The sequence below is a fragment of the Symphalangus syndactylus genome, chromosome 7 (genome assembly GCF_028878055.3).
Source record: "Symphalangus syndactylus isolate Jambi chromosome 7, NHGRI_mSymSyn1-v2.1_pri, whole genome shotgun sequence".
Taxonomy (NCBI): domain Eukaryota; kingdom Metazoa; phylum Chordata; class Mammalia; order Primates; family Hylobatidae; genus Symphalangus; species Symphalangus syndactylus.
In genome coordinates this window covers 36,641,553-36,659,608 of record NC_072429.2, presented here as the reverse complement: position 1 = coordinate 36,659,608, position 18,056 = coordinate 36,641,553, and the positions used below count along the sequence as shown (strand labels likewise).

The 18,056-nt window shown below is 53.9% G+C and overlaps 1 protein-coding gene across 1 annotated transcript; it reads left to right on the top strand.

Annotated features, from left to right (window-relative positions):
* Positions 1–273: 273 nt before the first annotated feature.
* On the top strand, positions 274–18,056 carry CDX1 (caudal type homeobox 1). Its single transcript, XM_055284765.1, has 3 exons — positions 274–823; positions 16,273–16,418; positions 16,974–18,056. The coding sequence occupies exons 1-3, from the start codon at positions 379–381 to the stop codon at positions 17,178–17,180; spliced, it is 798 nt and encodes a 265-aa protein (XP_055140740.1). The 5' UTR covers positions 274–378; the 3' UTR covers positions 17,181–18,056.

Here is an 18,056-nt window from a genome sequence, read left to right as displayed (position 1 = left end):
CAGGCCACTCCCTGGCAAGCGATTCCCACTCGCAGCGCGGCCTCGACCCTCGCCCAAGACGCGCCCTCCGCGCCCCCACCCCCTCCAGGCCCTGGCCAGTCCACCTCCCGCTTGGGGCGGCAATTTGTCTCCTTTTGAACCCCCCGCCCCCGACGGGTTTCCCCCTTTGATTCGCGGCCCGGAGGCTTCCCCCCGCTTTGAAATGCAAACCCGCCTCGGCTGGGGCCGCGGGCGGCCCGGAGCTATAAAAGGCCTGGGTGGGGCGGGCGCGGCGGCAGGACAGGCGAGTTCAGGTGAGCGGTTGCTCGTCGTCGTCGTCGGGGCGGCCGGCAGCGGCGGCTCCAGGGCCCAGCATGCGCGGGGGGCCCCGCGGCCACCATGTATGTGGGCTATGTGCTGGACAAGGATTCGCCCGTGTACCCCGGCCCAGCCAGGCCCGCCAGCCTCGGCCTGGGCCCGCAAGCCTACGGCCCCCCGGCCCCGCCCCCGGCGCCCCCGCAGTACCCCGACTTCCCCAGCTACTCTCACGTGGAGCCGGCCCCCGCGCCCCCGACGGCCTGGGGGGCGCCCTTCCCTGCGCCCAAGGACGACTGGGCCGCCGCCTACGGCCCGGGCCCCGCGGCCCCTGCCGCCAGCCCAGCTTCGCTGGCATTCGGGCCCCCTCCGGACTTTAGCCCGGTGCCTGCGCCCCCTGGGCCCGGCCCGGGCCTCCTGGCGCAGCCCCTCGGGGGCCCGGGCATACCGTCCTCGCCCGGAGCGCAGAGGCGGACGCCCTACGAGTGGATGCGGCGCAGCGTGGCGGCCGGAGGCGGCGGTGGCAGCGGTAAGGACCCCTCCCTCACCCTGCGCCTATGGACCTGCAGGTGCTCGGGCACGGCCCAGGCCGCCCCCTGTCTGACCTCTGCTCTGGCCCTGCTCGGGTTCCCGGGAGTGTGGCCCTCCTGTCCACTCTCGCCCCGGGGGGCTGCTCTTTGGCTCCCTCTCCTGAGTCTCAGGCTATTGGAGCCTTCAGCAGCACAGCCTAACCCCCTCTCTGTACAGATAGGGAAACCGAGACCCCCTGCGAAGTGCGGAAATGCTCCTGCGGCCGCGGAGCAAGGCCCGAAGTAGAACGCAGGCTCCTACACTCATTTAGCAACACCGACTCCGTGCTCTTCATCTGCTTCTTCCACTCCTAACCCAGCCCTAGGCAAGTTCGCCCCAGAAGGGACGATTAACTGTGTGAACAGGGCAGGTGAATTTCCTGGCCAGGGCTGGGTCTCCCCATCACACAGTCAAGAAATTACTGGGTCATATCCTTCAGGCTGAAAAAGAGCCCTCTTTGGCCAGACTGGGGCAAGGGGTCTGTATCTTACCTTCCCAGGGTCCTCTCTGAACTCTTGACCCCGGGGGAGGGGAAGCGGGAGCAGTGGGAAGGGGGCTACTGTTTGGCTCCTGAGCCTGTGAACCTCCTGCCCCCAGGCAGGCCTCTCTGATCCGCCCTCTTCAAAGGCAGGGGAGGGGGCAGGACAAAGGGCCCAACTTTAATGAGGGGCGGCTTGACCTCCGTTATGGGTGCCCCCTTTGTCATGTAACTGGCTCTGCCTTGGCTCGGTAGTGACTCCTGTTGGCCAGAAAGTGAACACGACGTTCCATTGTCCGGACTGTGTCCGGCCTGTCCTGACAAAGGCCACCTAGCCTTGGGGGCGGGAAGCTGGCCTGCCCACCCTTTGATGTCTAGCCCCTCCTCCCCTTCCCTCAGCTGGGAATAAGCCTGGGACTTCCCCCACCTCCTCGCACTCTTCACCCCCATCTCCCCGCACACACCCAGCTTGCCTGGGGGCAGATGCTGTGTTGGCCTTGATCAGGAGCTACAGGTTCTGGCCATAATCATATCCTCTTCTTGGAAGTCCCAGGGATACAGAACCTCCTATCTGCCTCCAGGGAGATACAGGGAACCAGACTCTGCCACTTGCTTCTGTGGCCTTGATTAAATAACAGCTAATGTTTTGGAACACTTAACTAACGGACCAGGCATGACCTAAGTAAGATCTTGCATGCATTAACTCCTTTAACTCTTAAAACATCAGTGTGGGTACTATTATCACCCCCATTTTAAGATGAAGAAACTATGGCATAGAGAGTTGAAGTACTTCCCCAAGGCCGTATAACCTGTAACTGGTCGGGCTGGCATTTGAACCCAGGCGGACTAACCACTAAGTCTGTGCTCTAATTCTCTACACAACAGCTCCTCTTAAATCAGTCATCTTTTCTGGGTTTCAGTTCTACCGTCTGTGAAATTAGAGAGAAGGGAGGTTATGCAGTGGTTTGTACCCTTGTTTAAGTTACAAAAGGACTCTTTTGAAAAATCTGCTGAAAGGTACAAATGTTGCATCATTGGGCAATTTCAGGGGTTCTGGAGGCTACCAGAAGCTTTATCCATAAATCCGGGGTTAAGAATCCTGTATTATATGAGAGGAGGTGATGGCAGCACCAGTGCTTAGGATCCTGCAGTTCCCAGTCTGTGAGGCCCTGGAGAAGGAAGCCTGTGTTTCCTGCTCCTCTGTTCCACTTTCTGCTTCCTGCTCATGGGGTGACTTTGGAGATGAATGGGGAGGTTCCCTATGGGTAGGGACTTGGAGAGAGGCCATCACTGTGTAAGGGAAAAGGAGTGTGTCACTGGGGGTCAGAGGACTGGGGGATCCTGGAGGAGATTCCAGGAGCTTCCGTACAAATCACCCCGTGTTTCTAGGCACGAGAGCCGTTGAACCCGGCTCATCCTCTGGTCTCAAAAGTCGCTTGAAAACTGTTGTCTGCGGGCAGATGAGTCTACCCCAGGCAAAAAAGCATGTCCCCCCCTTGCTCTCTGAGAGTAGAGGGAAAGGCGGAAGGAGGTCTGGGGGTTCCCAAGGCTCCAGGAAAGGGACTTCCCAGGAGCCAGGTTAGCCCTCTTCTGCAGAGGATGCAGGAACCCTGACCTTCTTGAAGCTAGAAGGTGCTGCCTGTCTTCCCGGGGCATCTGACTGTCTATTCAGCGCTCCTGAAGTGGGGGCAGAATTGGGTTGGGACTGTTGACTCTCCCTGAGAGAGAGGCCAAGCCCCTCCTGTCTTTGGCCTCAGTTTCTCCTTCTGGGCAATGAAGGCATAGGGTTTCCAGGGGCGGTTCCTGTGCAATGCTGCTGTCCAGGACAGCTGAAGGAGGATCAGTGCATGCCACTGCCCTCCTAATCCCCACTGGCACTGGCCACCAGGTCTTCAGCCTGCCACCAATCCTGGCTAGCCCCCTTTTCCGCCACTTCTGAGCCTCCAGCATTCAAGAATGGACAAACTGAACAGTTAGAGACCGCACATGTAGATGAGGGAACCAAGGTACAGAGTCTGTGAAGAATGATCCAGTTTCACACAAGCGGGGCTGAGCTGGGCTAGATGTCAGAAGAATTGGTTTAGAATTTTCCTATGGTTTCCCATCATATGTAGGATAAACCCCACATTCCTTCCTGAGGTGTACAAGACTACAGCATTTGCACCTGCCTGCCTCCCTGTCCTCATCCCCAGCTGCTCTCACCTTGGCTTCCAAGCTCTAGCCATTCCAGACTTCTTTTAGTTCCTCAGACCTGCCAAGTCCTACTGCAGGTCTTGTGCACATGCTGTTCTCTCTTCCAGGAAAGCTCTTTCCCCTGATTCTTTGCAAGAGTGGATCCTTCTTACCCTTCAGATCTTAGTTTAATCGTCACCTCCTCTATGTAGCCCTCCATCATTTCCCAAAGTGGACTCCCCACTACACCCATCACAAATCTTTGCTGTGTTTCCTTCAGAGCACTAATTCCAATCTACTCACTTCCTTACACTTGTTTGTATGTTGTCCATTCCCATGAGGTCCAGAGCTATGTCTGCTTAACCCACCACTGCATCCTGGCACCCAGCTCAGTGCATGGCATTTAGTAGGTGCTTAATGTATTTTGTTGAGTGAATGAACAGGGCAAGTGTGAGGGACAAAAGGCATCTCTGGGGAACAGGGGAGTGGGTGAGATCTTGGCTTTCACCCAGGTTTCTGAGGTCCCAGCCCTAGGACTGGGACCTGTGACTGTCCAGCCAAGCAGTTCAGGTCAGTGGAAACCTGGCTGCCTCTGTCTCTCCACTTGGATGGTACCCCAACTCACCTGGGGAAGTGGGGGTGCTGAGGCTGGGACTAAGACTTCAGTGTCTTCTAAGGAGGGGGCAGTGACAATGGGGAAGATGAGAGAGAGGCTGTTGGGCTTCAATCAGTCTCCAATTCCAAAAGACACTATTAATCAGTTCTGAGTGATCAGTATCATTTGACTGAGGCCAGGATAGGAAATGACTACAAGACGTACTTTTTTTTCCTTTTCTCTTTGCATTTTCATAAGGAGGGTTTTAAATATCAGCATTTTCATTAGGAGGGTTACACATCATCCTTCCGTGGAAGGCTCAGCCTCCAATTCCTTTGAATAAACCTGCTCCACAGGTTAATGGCCCATTGGGGTGGCTGAGGTCTCAGGACTAGGGAGATGCTCACGCAGGTGAGACTGTGGGAGCAAGGTTTAGATCTTGGTCTAACCCCGTCAACTTTCAGATGGGGAAACTGAGGCCCATGAAGGGGATGAATGCTCCCCTCCCCCCACATTGCAGGCCCTCTCCCTTGGCCCATTGCCACAGCCACCAACCTGCTCTCTCACCTTCAGCCTTTCTATACTGCTCCAGCTGTCTTCTAAAACCATTGCCATATTTACCTTCTCAAGGCACATGCCCTGCTCAAGAGCATTCTGTGGCTCCCTACTGACATGGAGTTGCCATTTCATTTTATGCCATTTCTTTTTTCTTTTGAGACAGAGTCTTGCTATGTCACCCAGGCTGGAGTACAGTGGTGCGATCTCGGCTCACTGCAAGCTCCGGCTCCCGGGTTCACGCCATTCTGCTGCCTCAGCCTCCTGAGCAGCTGGGACTACAAGCTCACGCTGCCACGCCTGGCTAATTATTTTGTATTTTTAGTAGAGACGGGGTTTCACCATGTTAGCCAGGATGGTCTCGATCTCCTGACCTCGTGATACGCCCGCCTCAGCCTCCCAAAGTGCTGGGATTACAGGCATGAGCCACTGCGTCCGGCCTTTTATGCCATTTGTTTGTTGTAAAATCCAGCTCCATTTCTGTGGCAATCAGAGCCTTCTTGAGAACTGGCCTCACTATCCATTGAAGCCATTCTCCTGCTACTTTGCCTAGATAAGGCAAGTTAAGAACCAGGGCTTGGGAGTCTCAGACCTGGGATTGCATTTCCATAAGAAGCTGTATAGCTTCAGGCAAGTTAATTTGGATCATTTCTCAGAGCCTGGGCTGTAACAGGATAATAGGATTCCATCTCAGAAGAGATGCCTGTAAAGCACCGCCTTGCAGCTGGCACACAGTAGGTGCTTAGGGCATCGGTGCCTGTGACCACCTCTAGCAGTCCTCAGCAGGTGCACGGGAGCACACACCTCACACTCCCAGCCTCTCTAGTCTGGTCCCTTGACCTGCATTGCCCTCCCTTCCCTCTCCTGCATCTTCACCAGCTCAAATGCTGCTCCTTCTCCAAGGCTATCTCCTGTAGGAAGCCCTCCCTGATTCCTCCCTCCCAAGCACTGTATCAGGCCCTTGTTTTCATGACACTTACCACTGCCTGTCTACTTTCATTGTCTTGTTTATCCCTGCCACTGACCATCTGTAGTCCCTCAAGGACCAGTCCTAATCAGTTCCATCCTCACCCTGCCTTGCACATAGTAAGAGCTCGTGATAAAGCAAATAACTGTGGCATTGGCTAAATCTTTACTGTGTGCCAGGCACTGTGCCAAGAACTTTGCGTGGGTGATCTCACTTAAGTCTCATGATAGCCTTGAGTGGTGTAATGATCTAGTATACTCATTTTATAGATCAGGATAATGAGGCTCAGAGAGGGTAAGGTGGCCTGCCCAAGCTCACACAGCTAGGACATGGCAGCACAGTGTTTACACCCAGTCTACAGCCCAGCAATCGTCTGTGAAATAAAGACACACTCACGAAGGGGAGCCTGAGACCCTCCTTCCCCATGGGCATCCCAGCCAGGTTGGGGGGAAAGGAGGCCAGGCAGGGGATGTACTGTAAGAGGCTGGGGGAGGAGGGGGCCCAGCAGGGGCCTGGCTATTTAGAACCGATTCTCCAGGCAGAAGCTACATTTGATGCCTCATCACTCAGATGTAGCTGGGAAAGGGAATGACCCAGTTAGAAGGTGGCAGAAGGCTTTTTTTTTGGTTGGGTGTTTTCTCCCTGCTGCTTTGGCAGATATTGCTGCTTAGAGCTTAGGGAATCATTGTGAAGGTCCAAAATGATTTGTTAGCAGCAGGGTCTGGTGTGTCCATAGGAAGTTATCTTAATGGGCTGGCCTCTCAGGTTTTTGTGTTGGAGTTCTCGGGATATGGAAACAACATTCACATCTGGAGTCAGGGCCGTCACCATGTTAGCACGCCAGACCCTCCCCATGCCACGCTCACCCCTCAGGCTTGTGGGGGCACCCCACATGGATCTCCCCCATCAACAGAAAGAAGGAGCAAGCTAGGCTCCACACCCTCCCATGGCTTCCTTTTGTTCTTGAAACCAAATCCAAATCCCTCTCCTACAGAATCTGCTGGCCTCTCCAGCCTCATCTTGTGCCTCTCTCCTTCATTCATTCATTCAAGCAGGCAAGCAGTAATATTCTCTGAGTGAGTGTCTTCTGTCCTGAACTTGCTCCTAGGCATTGGAGATGATGGCCTGAACAAGGCAGACGGGTCCACCTGCACGCAGAGAGCTGCCCTCTCTGCCCTCACTCTGCTGCTCCCTGCCTGGGGGCCTTTGCACCTGCTGCTCACTCTCCCTGGAATGTCTTTCCCTGTTCATGATATGGAAGCCTCCTTCTCAACCTCAGGTCTTGGCTTAAATGTGGCCCATTCCTGGAGACCTCCCCCAGCTGAGTAAAGTAGGGTTCTTCCCCCCACCTCACCACTCTGTTTAGCTCATTGCTCGCTTTCCTTCCTGCTACTAATCCCAGTTTGTCATTATTTCATTTGTTTGTTTTTCATCTACCTCCCCTGCCATGAAGGAGATAATGAACTATTTATCAGATAAGTACTGAGCAGTTATTATGGTAATCATAGTGTGAACCAGCATCTATTGGGTGCTCAGTGTGTTCAGCATTTTTTCAAATGCAAGATTTCGGTCCCCGGAACAGCACATTTCTTCTCCATCAAATGAGTGGCTCAAACTAAGTTTTAGGAGCAATGGAGTGGACAGAAGGCTGTGCTTTGGAGGCTGAGCCACCAGCTGCTGGAGTGGACATGGGGAGCGAGGAAGACAGGACTCAGAGGTGCCAACTTGGCTTTTGATCTGAATGGCTAGAGGGTGGAGGTGCTGTTTATTGAGTTAAGGAAGCAGAGGAAGTAGCAGGTTTGTTTTATGTATTCACCAAGGATTCATCAAGTACTCACTGTGTGTGTCAGGCATGTGATAGGTGCTGGTGAGCTAAATGGCATGGCCCTACCCTCAAAGAGCATTCAGGGAGCCAAGGCCTAAGGGGAGGGTCTTCACCAAGGTCACACAGCCAGCTAGGGGTAGGAAGGGGCTGGAGGCAGATCCCCTCACTGCAGCCCCACCTCGAATGTGAGACTTCGGGAGCCACACCTGCAGTGGAGTAGCAAGGGCTTCACTCTCAGACTAGACTAGTGGAAGATGGCCAGGGGGGCAGTGGCCTGGAAACTCCACCAGGAAACAGTTCAGAGAGGCCTCAAGTTCTTCAGCCTAGGAGAAGACCTGAAGGGATGCAGTTGCTGTTTGTAAATCTTAAATGGCTGTCTTGGGCTCAGGGTGCCCCTGTGGAAAAACTCAGGAAGGATATAAATGGGTGGCAGATGCAAGAACTGGCTGCTTTGCAGCTAGTAGGCGTGTGCTGCAGTGTGGGTGTCCGGACCCTGGTAGGAGTTCGATCTAGCAGCGTTTGTCCAGTAGGACTTTCCGCCAGGATGGAAATGCTCTGTATCTGTGCTGTCCAGTAGGCAGCCACCAGCTGCACGTGGCTGTTGAACACTTGAAATACAGCTAGTGTGACTGAGAAACAGAATTCTACATTTTATTTAATTAATGTAGCCAGTTGCTGTCATATTGGACAGTGCAGAAAAATCCCTCTCAAGAGTTCCCAGAATGGAAATCCATTCTGCATAAGCTCCTTGTTCTTGTTCTTGCATTGAGGAATCTCTCCTGCCTTTTTTTTTTTTTTTTTTTTTTGAGATGGAGTTTTGCTCTTGTCACCCAGGCTGGAGTGTAATGGCGCAATCTCAGCTCACTGCAACGTCCGCCTCCTGGATTCAAGCGATTCTCCTGCCTCAGCCTCCAGAGTAGCTGGGATTACAGGCACGCGCCACCACACCCAGCTAATTATTGTATTTTTAGTAGACACAGAGTTTCATCATGTTGGTCAGGCGGGTCTCGAACTCCTGACCTCAGGTGATCCACCCACCTCAGCCTCCCAAAGTGCTGGGATTACAGGCATGAGCCACCCCTCCTGGCCTCTCTCCCACCTCTTTGAGCTTCTTTGTCTCTGTAGTATCATCATCATCCTCATAGTTTTTATTAATAAGTACTTTGTTAAGTAGGTTATTACTTTGGTCTCCATAACTACCATATAAAGAAAGTATTCATGTCTTCATTTTAAAGATAAATAAACTGAAACTCAAAGAGGTCCAGCAACTTGCCCAGGGAAATACCACTGGCACATGGCCAGACTTGGGGAGAGCCACCGGTCTCTGACTCTAAAGTCCCTTCTTCTTTGCTACCTCCCGAAGCCGGGTCAGATTGTGGACCTTGATGAAGAAGATAGGGCAGCAGATGATGCAAAGGTGGCCCTGGAGGAGGAGGGTGCAGAGATGATGAAGAACTCTAACTAGGAAGGAGGGTGACAGTGGGGAGGAGAATCTGGCTAAGGCTGCAGGACTCCCAAAATGGCTGGCCTGGCCATTGTCCCCCTTTCACCGCCCCCATGCCAGCTTCATCCCTGCTCAGGGCTTGAATGAGGAACCATGATATTAGCAGCCTGGGACTGCCAGATCAGCCAAGACAAGGACCCAATTGTGGGTCAGGCAGAAAGCCTGATGTCCCAGGAAGGGCATCCATCCATTGTAGAGCTGGTGAGGTTAGGGCACAGTGGAGAGCCCTCCCCCTGGTGGTACAGATGGGGAAACAGGCCCAAATAAGGGATCACATGTCCAGCTGGTGGGCCGGCCAGATCTCCCCACTCCCAGGCCAGTGTGTTCTTGGCCCTATGGCTCCCCATTAGGCGACATTCCTGTCTCTCACGAGGGACTCCACCAACATGCCCACTTCTGCAAATAGCTCTGTTTTCTCCTTTTTGTCTCCATAGCTTTTTACCCTTTCCAGACTGCCCTCACAGCCATTCTGTTCCCCAGGCAGGGGAAGGAAAGCCCAGGGAAGTTCAGTCACTTGTCAAGTCCTTCAACTAAGATGACCAGGCTGGACCACAGCCCAGGTCTCTGCCACCAGGCAAGGTCTGGAAGCTCACCCCAAACACCCAGCCTTTCCCAAACCTCAGTAGAGTGTGACGCTGCTACAATTTAGGCCCCTCACCAGAAGTGCCACCACCTCTGAGCTGGCCCACATCCTGCCACCCTTGCAGCACTCCTACAAGTATTATCTGGGGTAAAATCAGTCCTCCTGAGCCCCTCTTTCCCACCCTTTCCTTTGCCTGTCGGCCATGCAGTCATCCACAGCAAGTGACCTATAAGCTCTCTGGACTTGCTTGCTTATCTTGGAAAAGGGGGCTCTTTGCAGTAGCATTCTATGGCTACCCTATTCCCACCTCCCCTGACACCCCTCCTGCCAAAAGCCCTATGCCCTTCTGTTTGTCATTCCTAGGCTGGCATCACAGACACGGGTGAGCTCCCCATGCCTGTTGCTGCATGCAGTGTGGGTCTCTGAGGGACTTGGCTGGAGGGTGTGTGGGGCATGTGCTCCCTGTGGGGGTTGCCTGAGGTGGCAGGCAGCAAGGTGGCGGGGGGAGCTGGGAGGTCTGATCTTTAAGGGAAGGCTCAAAGCTGCACAGAGGGCTCAAAGCTGCAGAGTCTCGAGGGCACTTGGACTGGTGCGCAGGCTAAACCAAGGCCCAGAGGAGAGGAGGAACTAATTCTAGGCCACACAGATGGCATGGAACTGGGACCAGGACCCACTGACTTTAGCTGGTGGTTCAGAATCCATAGGGGCCTCGCTAAAGATGACAGAGAAATTAGGATGCAATAGATCTGGAGTGGGGCCTGGGAATCTGTATTTTTAGCAAGCCCTTGTGTATACAGACATGCTTGCCTGTGTGCATGTGTGTGTTGGGGTTAGGATCTTGAAGCACAGCCAGTTGGGGCTGGACCACCCAGGGAGGAGTCACAAAGGTTTTCGGGGCTGGATTTGTGGTCCAGGCCTGGAGGGCCAAAGCTGGTCATCCCCCAGGGCCACACACCCAGCAGGAAGAGGGCAAAGGAAGTGCTGACCTAGGGGCCATTTGATTGTGCTGGAGCAGAGGCCACACTGTCCTTGCCTGGCCCAGGCTGGATGGGGAGCCCTCGCTGCAGGCCACTGTGGCTCCTGTCCCCATCCTCCCCGTGGGCAGGCCCAGTGTCTAGACTCTCAGACTGTGAAATTGGTCTTAGAATTCTTTCAGCTACAATAACAAACACGATCAGAGTATCAACAAACATTGGGAGGTACACGTTTCCAAATTGGAAGGGACCTTATAAGTAAACGGTCATTTCTAGCAGACCGCCCATTGCACAGATCCATTTCCTGGCATTCCTGCCAGATGGTCATCCCACAACTGTTGGAAATGAGTAAGATCTGCCCTTCCCCGTGCACCTCCTGCATGCCAGGTACTGTGCTAGACTTTAGACATTGTCCATCTATCTCAAGTGAGCCCCTGTATGCCGCAGGGTTGGAGAGAACTACAAGAAACCTTGTACCATTTGATTGATAGGTTCTACTGCTGTTTCTGAGGCCAGATAGACCTGGTTTTGAATCCCACCTGCCTGATGCGTGGTCCTCTCTGACCCTGAGTTTTCTCATCTGTAAAATAGAGTAATAGTTGCCCAACTCCATGGGTCATTGAGAGTTGTATACAAAGGGCCTGGCACATGGACGTGTTGGCTATTATTAGAATATTAATCTTCCCCATTTTACAAATACAGAAAATGAGGCTCAGAGAGGTGGGGAGACTGTCCTAGGTTACCCAGCCAGTGAGATGCTGCACTCCACAACCCCAGAGGTTTAGTTTTAATGACATCCAGGAGCTCTGGGCTGTAACTCCTGACTGCCCCAAGACACCTCTGGAGTCACAGAGTGTACCTCTGTTGGGCTCCACAGCCCCTCTCCAGAGCCCAGAGAAGGGTGACAAGGTCTGTGGGCCAGGTCTTCACCGGCAGCCTTGCCAGGACAGACAGGAGTAATTGTGGAGCTAAAGTCCAACCAACCACATGTTAGGGTCACCTGGAAAACTATTCAAGTACCAAATTTTGAGACCCATTTTAGCACCACTAAATTTGAATTTCTGGGGCCAGAATCTGCACTGTGAAAAAGCTTCCCAGGCAGTTCCAAGGCTGCTGGTCAGGCACTGGGAGCCATTGGCCTGTACTGTGCATACTTTAGGGGATGAGAGTTTGCTACCTCTCATGGTGGCCTGATCCACATTGATGGGACATTCTGCGCATCCCAAAACTGGAGAGAGAAAGCCTCCCATTTCAGTGAGTTACCCAAGGCTCTTCCCCTCTGTGCTCACCCTTAGAGCTGAGGGGGCTCCCCATTCTCCCTCCTACCCATTCATCCCTCCTACCCATGCCCAGTAATCCACTGGCATCTGGCCCAGAGGATTACTTATTAGGTGGCTGGGAGTGGTCAGCCCCTCAGCAGACACCTGTTATAGGAGCCTGGACTTCCCCCTTAGCTCCAGCATCCCAGGGGCCTGTAAATAATTCATCCTGGGCCCTCTCCCCACCCCACTGCTCTCACACACCTCCCTGCCCCCTCCTTCCCAGGCTCCAGAGGTGTCTTGGGGCAGTTGGGAGTTCCAGCCCAGAGCTCCTGGCTGTCATTAAAAATACAAATTGACACATACACTTGGTAAAGATTTAAAAAACCCAAAGTCTCCCTCCTACCCGTGGCTTTCCAACCTCCAGTGCCCTCCCCAGAGGCAGCCCCTATTACTGGCTTCTTGTATATTCTTTCAGAAAGAACTATATGGGTGCAAAGATGTTTGGGTATGTGTGTGTCTCCCCCGTTTTTATAGACAAATGGTAACATACTATTTACACTATTCTGTTTTGGTTTTTTTTCACGTCTTAGAAATTGCTCCATACTGGGACATATGGGGTTTTGAAATTTCTTTTTAATGACTGCATAATGCTCCTCTCCATGAATGCACCATCCCTTCTCTCACCAGCTCTCTGCTTGTACACATGTACATTGTTTTTCATCTTGTGTTATCAGAAACAGAGCTTTGGGCAGCTCTTGGTGGGATCAGTTGCTGGAAGTGGGATTCTTGGGTCAAAGGGTATGTGCCTGTTAAATGAGGCTAGATATCGCCAAGTTGGGTGCTAAGGAGGATGTTTCAGTTCTCACTCCTGGAACAGCATATGGGATTCCCTGGTTTCTGAGCCACACAGTGTGATAGCAAACATTTTGTTCTTTGGCAGAGCCATTTTCTTGCACTAAAATTGTGTGTTTCAAGCAGCTCCACCAGAGAGAAGTTGGCCAATGGGTTCCTGAGCCCACCAGCTCCTCTCCAGAGCCCAGAGAGGGGTGACAAGGCCTGTGGGCCAGGTCTTCACTGGCAGCCTTGCCAGGAGAGAGAGGGGTAATTGTGCAGCTAAATCCTATCTCCATCTGGTCTCACTCCTGACCCCTTCCCTAGTGGAAGAGCTGGGCCTGAGGTCAGGACACCTTAGTCCTGGTTCATACCATGACCAGTCAGGACGGCCCTCTGCAAGTGCCCTTTCTGAGCCCATTTCCCCCCACCTGTGAAATGATTGTCATGGGTCTGGGCTTGCTCATCAGAAGAGGCAGGAGTGGGTGCTGGGACTCTAAGGAAAAAGCATCTTCAGGACCACTGCCTGTGATCTCCAGGCGAAGGTCTGGGTGGGCAGGAAGCCTCATGCCCTACCTCAGGCCTGTCCTCCTGGGGGTGGCTGTGAGTCCTCTGGGCATTTTAAGGGCCCCCAGCCTGGGGCTCTCAGCAGCCTTCACCATGGTCTGGGCTCTCCTTTCCCAGAAGAAGCAATGGAGGGGTGGTCTGCTATTTAAGCTTCTGTTACCAACACTTTGGGGGCCCCATGGCAGGCTCAGTGGGCCCTAAATATGGCAGCATGTGGAGTTGTACCCTGGAGAGGCAGCAAGAGCTCTAGAGCACGGGGCATGGCCTTGGGCAGGCCCGTGCCTGCCTGGGCCTCAGTGACCCTGACTACACAGGGAGGTAGGACTAGAAGGGCTCACCAGGCCTCTTCTTTGGCCCTCCAGCTGCCATGCAACCATTGTGAACCCCGATCTCTTCCTCAGTAAAGTGGGAGGAGACTAAACTCTCACAACCGCTTCCAGCTTTAGCCCAGTGAACCCAGTGGGACTGTGGATTCAGAGCCATGTTGGCCTCCAGTGCTGGTGGCATTAGGCAAAACTGTTTTTGAGCCGGCATTGCATTTTCTAGGCCAAGGAGGGGCCCAATCTGGAGCCAAGGCCTGGGCAGCCACTCCCTTATCCCTTTCCTGGGGCCAAGCCTGGCTGAAGGCCGAGGCTATCCCGTGCTATGCTGGGCAGCGGACGGAGGTCAGTGGACATGGAAGTGTCCGGTGTGGTTCCTCTGCTCTGGCAGGAAACCCAGGGAAAAGCTGCCCAGGAACATCTGCTGTCTCCCATTCTCCACAAAGCCATTTGGCACACGGAGAGCCCAGTGGCTGTCCTGCCAAGCTGCGTGGGCTTGGTGGAGGGGGACAGGCGCCAGAATGGGGGTGGGTGGGTGGTTAGTACAGGGGTGCTGAGGGACAGGCAGGGCCAGGGATGAGACCCAAGAAGGTGAAGGCTGGGCTGTGGTGGGGGCACTTGCGAGAGGCGGAAGGGGTTGATGGTCTTTCAGAGACCCACCATGCCCCGGTGGGAGGATGTGTGGGTCTGGAAGTGCTTGCCTGCGCCTCCTATTTATAGCCACGTGCTCAGCTTCTTATAAAGGAAACTGGTGCTTAGCCAGGCCCCACACCAGTCCAGGCCAAGCATGATTCTTAGTATTCTCTCCAGACAGACCTCTGATCCCAGTCCCAAAGAAAGCCCTGACATTAACCTCAGCTGGTCCTCAAATCCAGCTCTGGGCCCCAGGCTGAGCCTCATAAAGAAGCCAAGGCACCGCCCTCTCTCCTGAGTTATGGCAGCTCTCCCTGCACTTCCCCTTCCTCTTGCAAATCTGTTCTCCGTGCAGTAGCCAGAGTAATATTAAAACCTACATCAGACTTCATGTCTCCTCTGCTCAGAATCCTGCAATGGCTCCTGTCCCAGGCAGAGGAAAACCCAGAGTCCCTCCCCTTGTCTCCTGTCCCGTCCCCCTTCTCACTGCACCTCAGCTCCTCCAGCTTCCTCACAGCTCCTCGCTGTCATACAGCAGGAAGACAGTAGGCAGACAGCAGGCATGCCCGACTTCGGGGCCTTTGCACTTGCTGTTCTCTCTGCCTAGAAGCCTCTCCCCAGATGTCTGCATGACTCTTTTTTTTTTTTTTTTTTTTCTTGAGACAGAGTCTCACTTGGTCACCCAGGCTAGAGTGCAGTGGTGTAATCTTGGCTCACCACAACCTCCACCTCCCAGGTTCAAGCAATTCTCCTGTTTTCCTGCCTCAGCCTCCCGGGTAGCTGGGATTACAGACGGACGCCACCACACCCGGCTAATTTTTGTATTTTTTAGTAGAGATGGGGTTTCACCATGTTGGCCAGGCTGATCTTGAACTCCTGACCTCAGGTGATCCACCTGCCTCAGCCTCCCATAAAGTGCTGGGATTGCAGGCGTGAGCCACCACGCCCGGCCCTGCGTGACTCTTTCCTGTACTTCCTTTACGCCTTTGCCGAAATTCCCCTTCTCAGGAAGGCCTTCGCGGCCCATTCTATTTAAAATCACAGCCCACCTCCTCCCGAAATTCCCAGTCCTCCTTCCCTGCCTCCTTTTCTTCTGAAACACTTATCAACTAGTATATCAAATATTTTATATGTTTATTTTTCTTTTCATCATCTCCCTCCCCTAGAACCTAAGCATCATGAGGGCAGGGGTTTTATTTTGCTCAGTGCTGTAGCCCAGTGCTTGGCTCACAGCAGGAGCTCAGTGAGGATCTGTGGGATGAGCTGCATCTCTCCTGCCCGGTGCCTGGACACAGGGGGATGTGTGGACGCCTTGGGCAGACCAGCCTTCGGCCCCTGGTGCAGGCCCAGCTCAGGGCTTGGTATCGTGAGCCAGAGCCTTTGAGGTAACTGGCAGGTCCTAGGGGTCCATCAGCAGCCCCAGTCCTCCCTGTCTGATGTTGAGGCCATCCCCAAGCATTTGGCAGGAACTAGGGAGCCCACACCTGGGACAGTTCCAGATTCTTTCTGCTTCCACCTCTACCTGTGGTGGCTCTTCCCTTCTCTCCTCTCTTGCACAGGAGGAAAGAGCAGCTGCCATCTCATTAGTCTTGATCACCCTTGCCTGCCCGGTATCCCCTCCGTGGCTCCAGCATTCAAACCTATCTGATATCTGACCACAGAGTGGAGAGTTTGTTAAAAATGCAGATTCCACCCCCAGGCTTTCTGATTAACTGGTCAGGGATGCCCCGAACCTGTGTTCTTCACAAGCTCCTGGAGAATGGCTGCTGTGCAGCCACATCTGGAAGCTGCTGGTTTAAAGTTGTTGGAGCTGGCCTTCAGAATAGGGCTCTGGGTCAGGAGACCTGGGTTGAAGCTGCAGCTCCGTCAGCAGCCTGCTGTGTAACCCTGAGCTAGTTGCTTTCTCTACCTCACTGCCTCCCTGGTGGGCATGGGAGGAGTACTTGCCTCCCAGACTCTGAGTCTGTGGGTCTGAGTGTGGGAAATGACTGTTTCCCTGAACCTGGAGTGTATGTCTCTCCCCACCTCAGGGTCCTACTTCAGGGAGCCTGGATTGTCTTCCTCCTGCGGGTCCTGCCTGGGCCTTTTGTGCAGCCTCCTCCTCTCAACTTACCTTCCTTCCTGGCTCCTTCTGCTTCTCAGGTAAGACTCGGACGAAGGACAAGTACCGCGTGGTCTACACCGACCACCAACGCCTGGAGCTGGAGAAGGAGTTTCATTACAGCCGTTACATCACAATCCGGCGGAAATCAGAGCTGGCTGCCAATCTGGGGCTCACTGAACGGCAGGTGTGTCTGTCTTCCTATCTCAGCCATAGGAGCAGTGTGAGGACTCTGGTCTCCAGGCTGCCAGGCAGATTACAGAGCTCAGTAGAAGGAAAACAGAGAGGTTGAGTCTCCAGAACATTGTCACACAGCACAGCAGAAACTGAGGTGTTACCAGCACCCTCCCTTAACAAAACCCAATATCCTTGCCCCAAAAGGCAGAGGTAAGGGGATCTGATTAGCCACAGGCTACAGCAGGCCATGATTAGTGCTGTAGGAGGTGCACGTGCTATTTACATTAGGGGAGCAGTCACAGGGATAACAAGGAAGCCTTCCTGGAAGAAGCGTGGCCTGGAAAGATGGAGAGGGGGAAGGTTACAGAGAAGGGCATCTCCAGGGTAGGGGTGCAAGGTCTAGAGGGGGAGAATGAATTCAGGGTCCATGTGGTCTGGGAGGCTGGAGAGGAGATAAGCCACAAAGCCATATGGAGAAATAGGGGCTCACTGTCCTCGTCTCTCCTTGCACTCTCTTTCACTCTCTCCCCGCTGCCCACTCCATCTCTGTCCTCCAATCCCACAGGTGAAGATCTGGTTCCAAAACCGCCGGGCAAAGGAGCGCAAAGTGAACAAGAAGAAACAGCAGCAGCAACAGCCCCCACAGCCGCCGATAGCCCACGACATCACAGCCACCCCAGCCGGGCCATCCCTGGGGGGCCTGTGTCCCAGCAACACCAGCCTCCTGGCCACCTCCTCTCCAATGCCTGTGAAAGAGGAGTTTCTGCCATAGCCCCATGCCCAGCCTGTGCGCCGGGGGACCTGGGGACTCGGGTGCTGGGAGTGTGGCTCCTGTGGGCCCAGGAGGTCTGGTCCGAGTCTCAGCCCTGACCTTCTGGGACATGGTGGACAGTCACCTATCCACCCTCTGCATCCCCTTGGCCCATCTGTGCAGTAAGCCTGTTGGATAAAGACCTTCCAGCTCCTGTGTTCTAGACCTCTGGGGATAAGGGAGTCCAGGGTGGATGATCTCAATCTCCCGTGGGCATCTCAAGCCCCAAATGGTTGGGGGAGGGGCTAGACAAGGCTCCAGGCCCCACCTCCTCCTCCATATGTTCAGAGGTGCAGCTGGAGGCTGCTGTGGGGACCACACTGATCCTGGAGAAAAGGGGTGGAGCTAAAAAAGATGGAATGCTTGCAGAGCATGACCTGAGGAGGGAGGAACGTGGTCAACTCACACCTGCCTCTTCCTGCAGCCTCACCTCTACCTGCCCCCATCATAAGGGCGCTGAGCCCTCCCCAGCCTGGATGCTAAGCACAAAGCCCGTAGCACTGGGCTCTGATGGCTGCTCCACTGGGTTGCAGAATCACAGCCCTCATGATCATTCTCAGTGAGGCCTCTGGATTGAGAGGGAGGCCCTGGGAGGAGAGAAGGGGGCAGAGTCTTCCCTACCAGGTTTCTACACCCCCACCAGGCTGTCCATCAGGGCCCAGGGAGCCCCCAGAGGACTTTATCCGGACCCAGCAGAGCTCACAGCTGGACAGGTGTTGTATATAGAGTGGAATCTCTTGGATGCAGCTTCAAGAATACATTTTTCTTCTCTTTTCAAAAATGTATAAAAATCATTATATATAGCATTAAAGAAGCATTTTTGAGAAGTACAAATCA

Excerpts from the sequence above, each read along its gene's own strand:
- CDX1 (XM_055284765.1), top strand. The coding sequence starts at position 379 with ATGTATGTGGGCTATGTGCTGGACAAGGATTCGCCCGTGTACCCCGGC. Across the intron at positions 824-16,272 it reads CGGAGGCGGCGGTGGCAGCG|GTAAGACTCGGACGAAGGAC; the intron begins GTAAGGACCCCT and ends TCTGCTTCTCAG. Across the intron at positions 16,419-16,973 it reads TGGGGCTCACTGAACGGCAG|GTGAAGATCTGGTTCCAAAA; the intron begins GTGTGTCTGTCT and ends CCAATCCCACAG.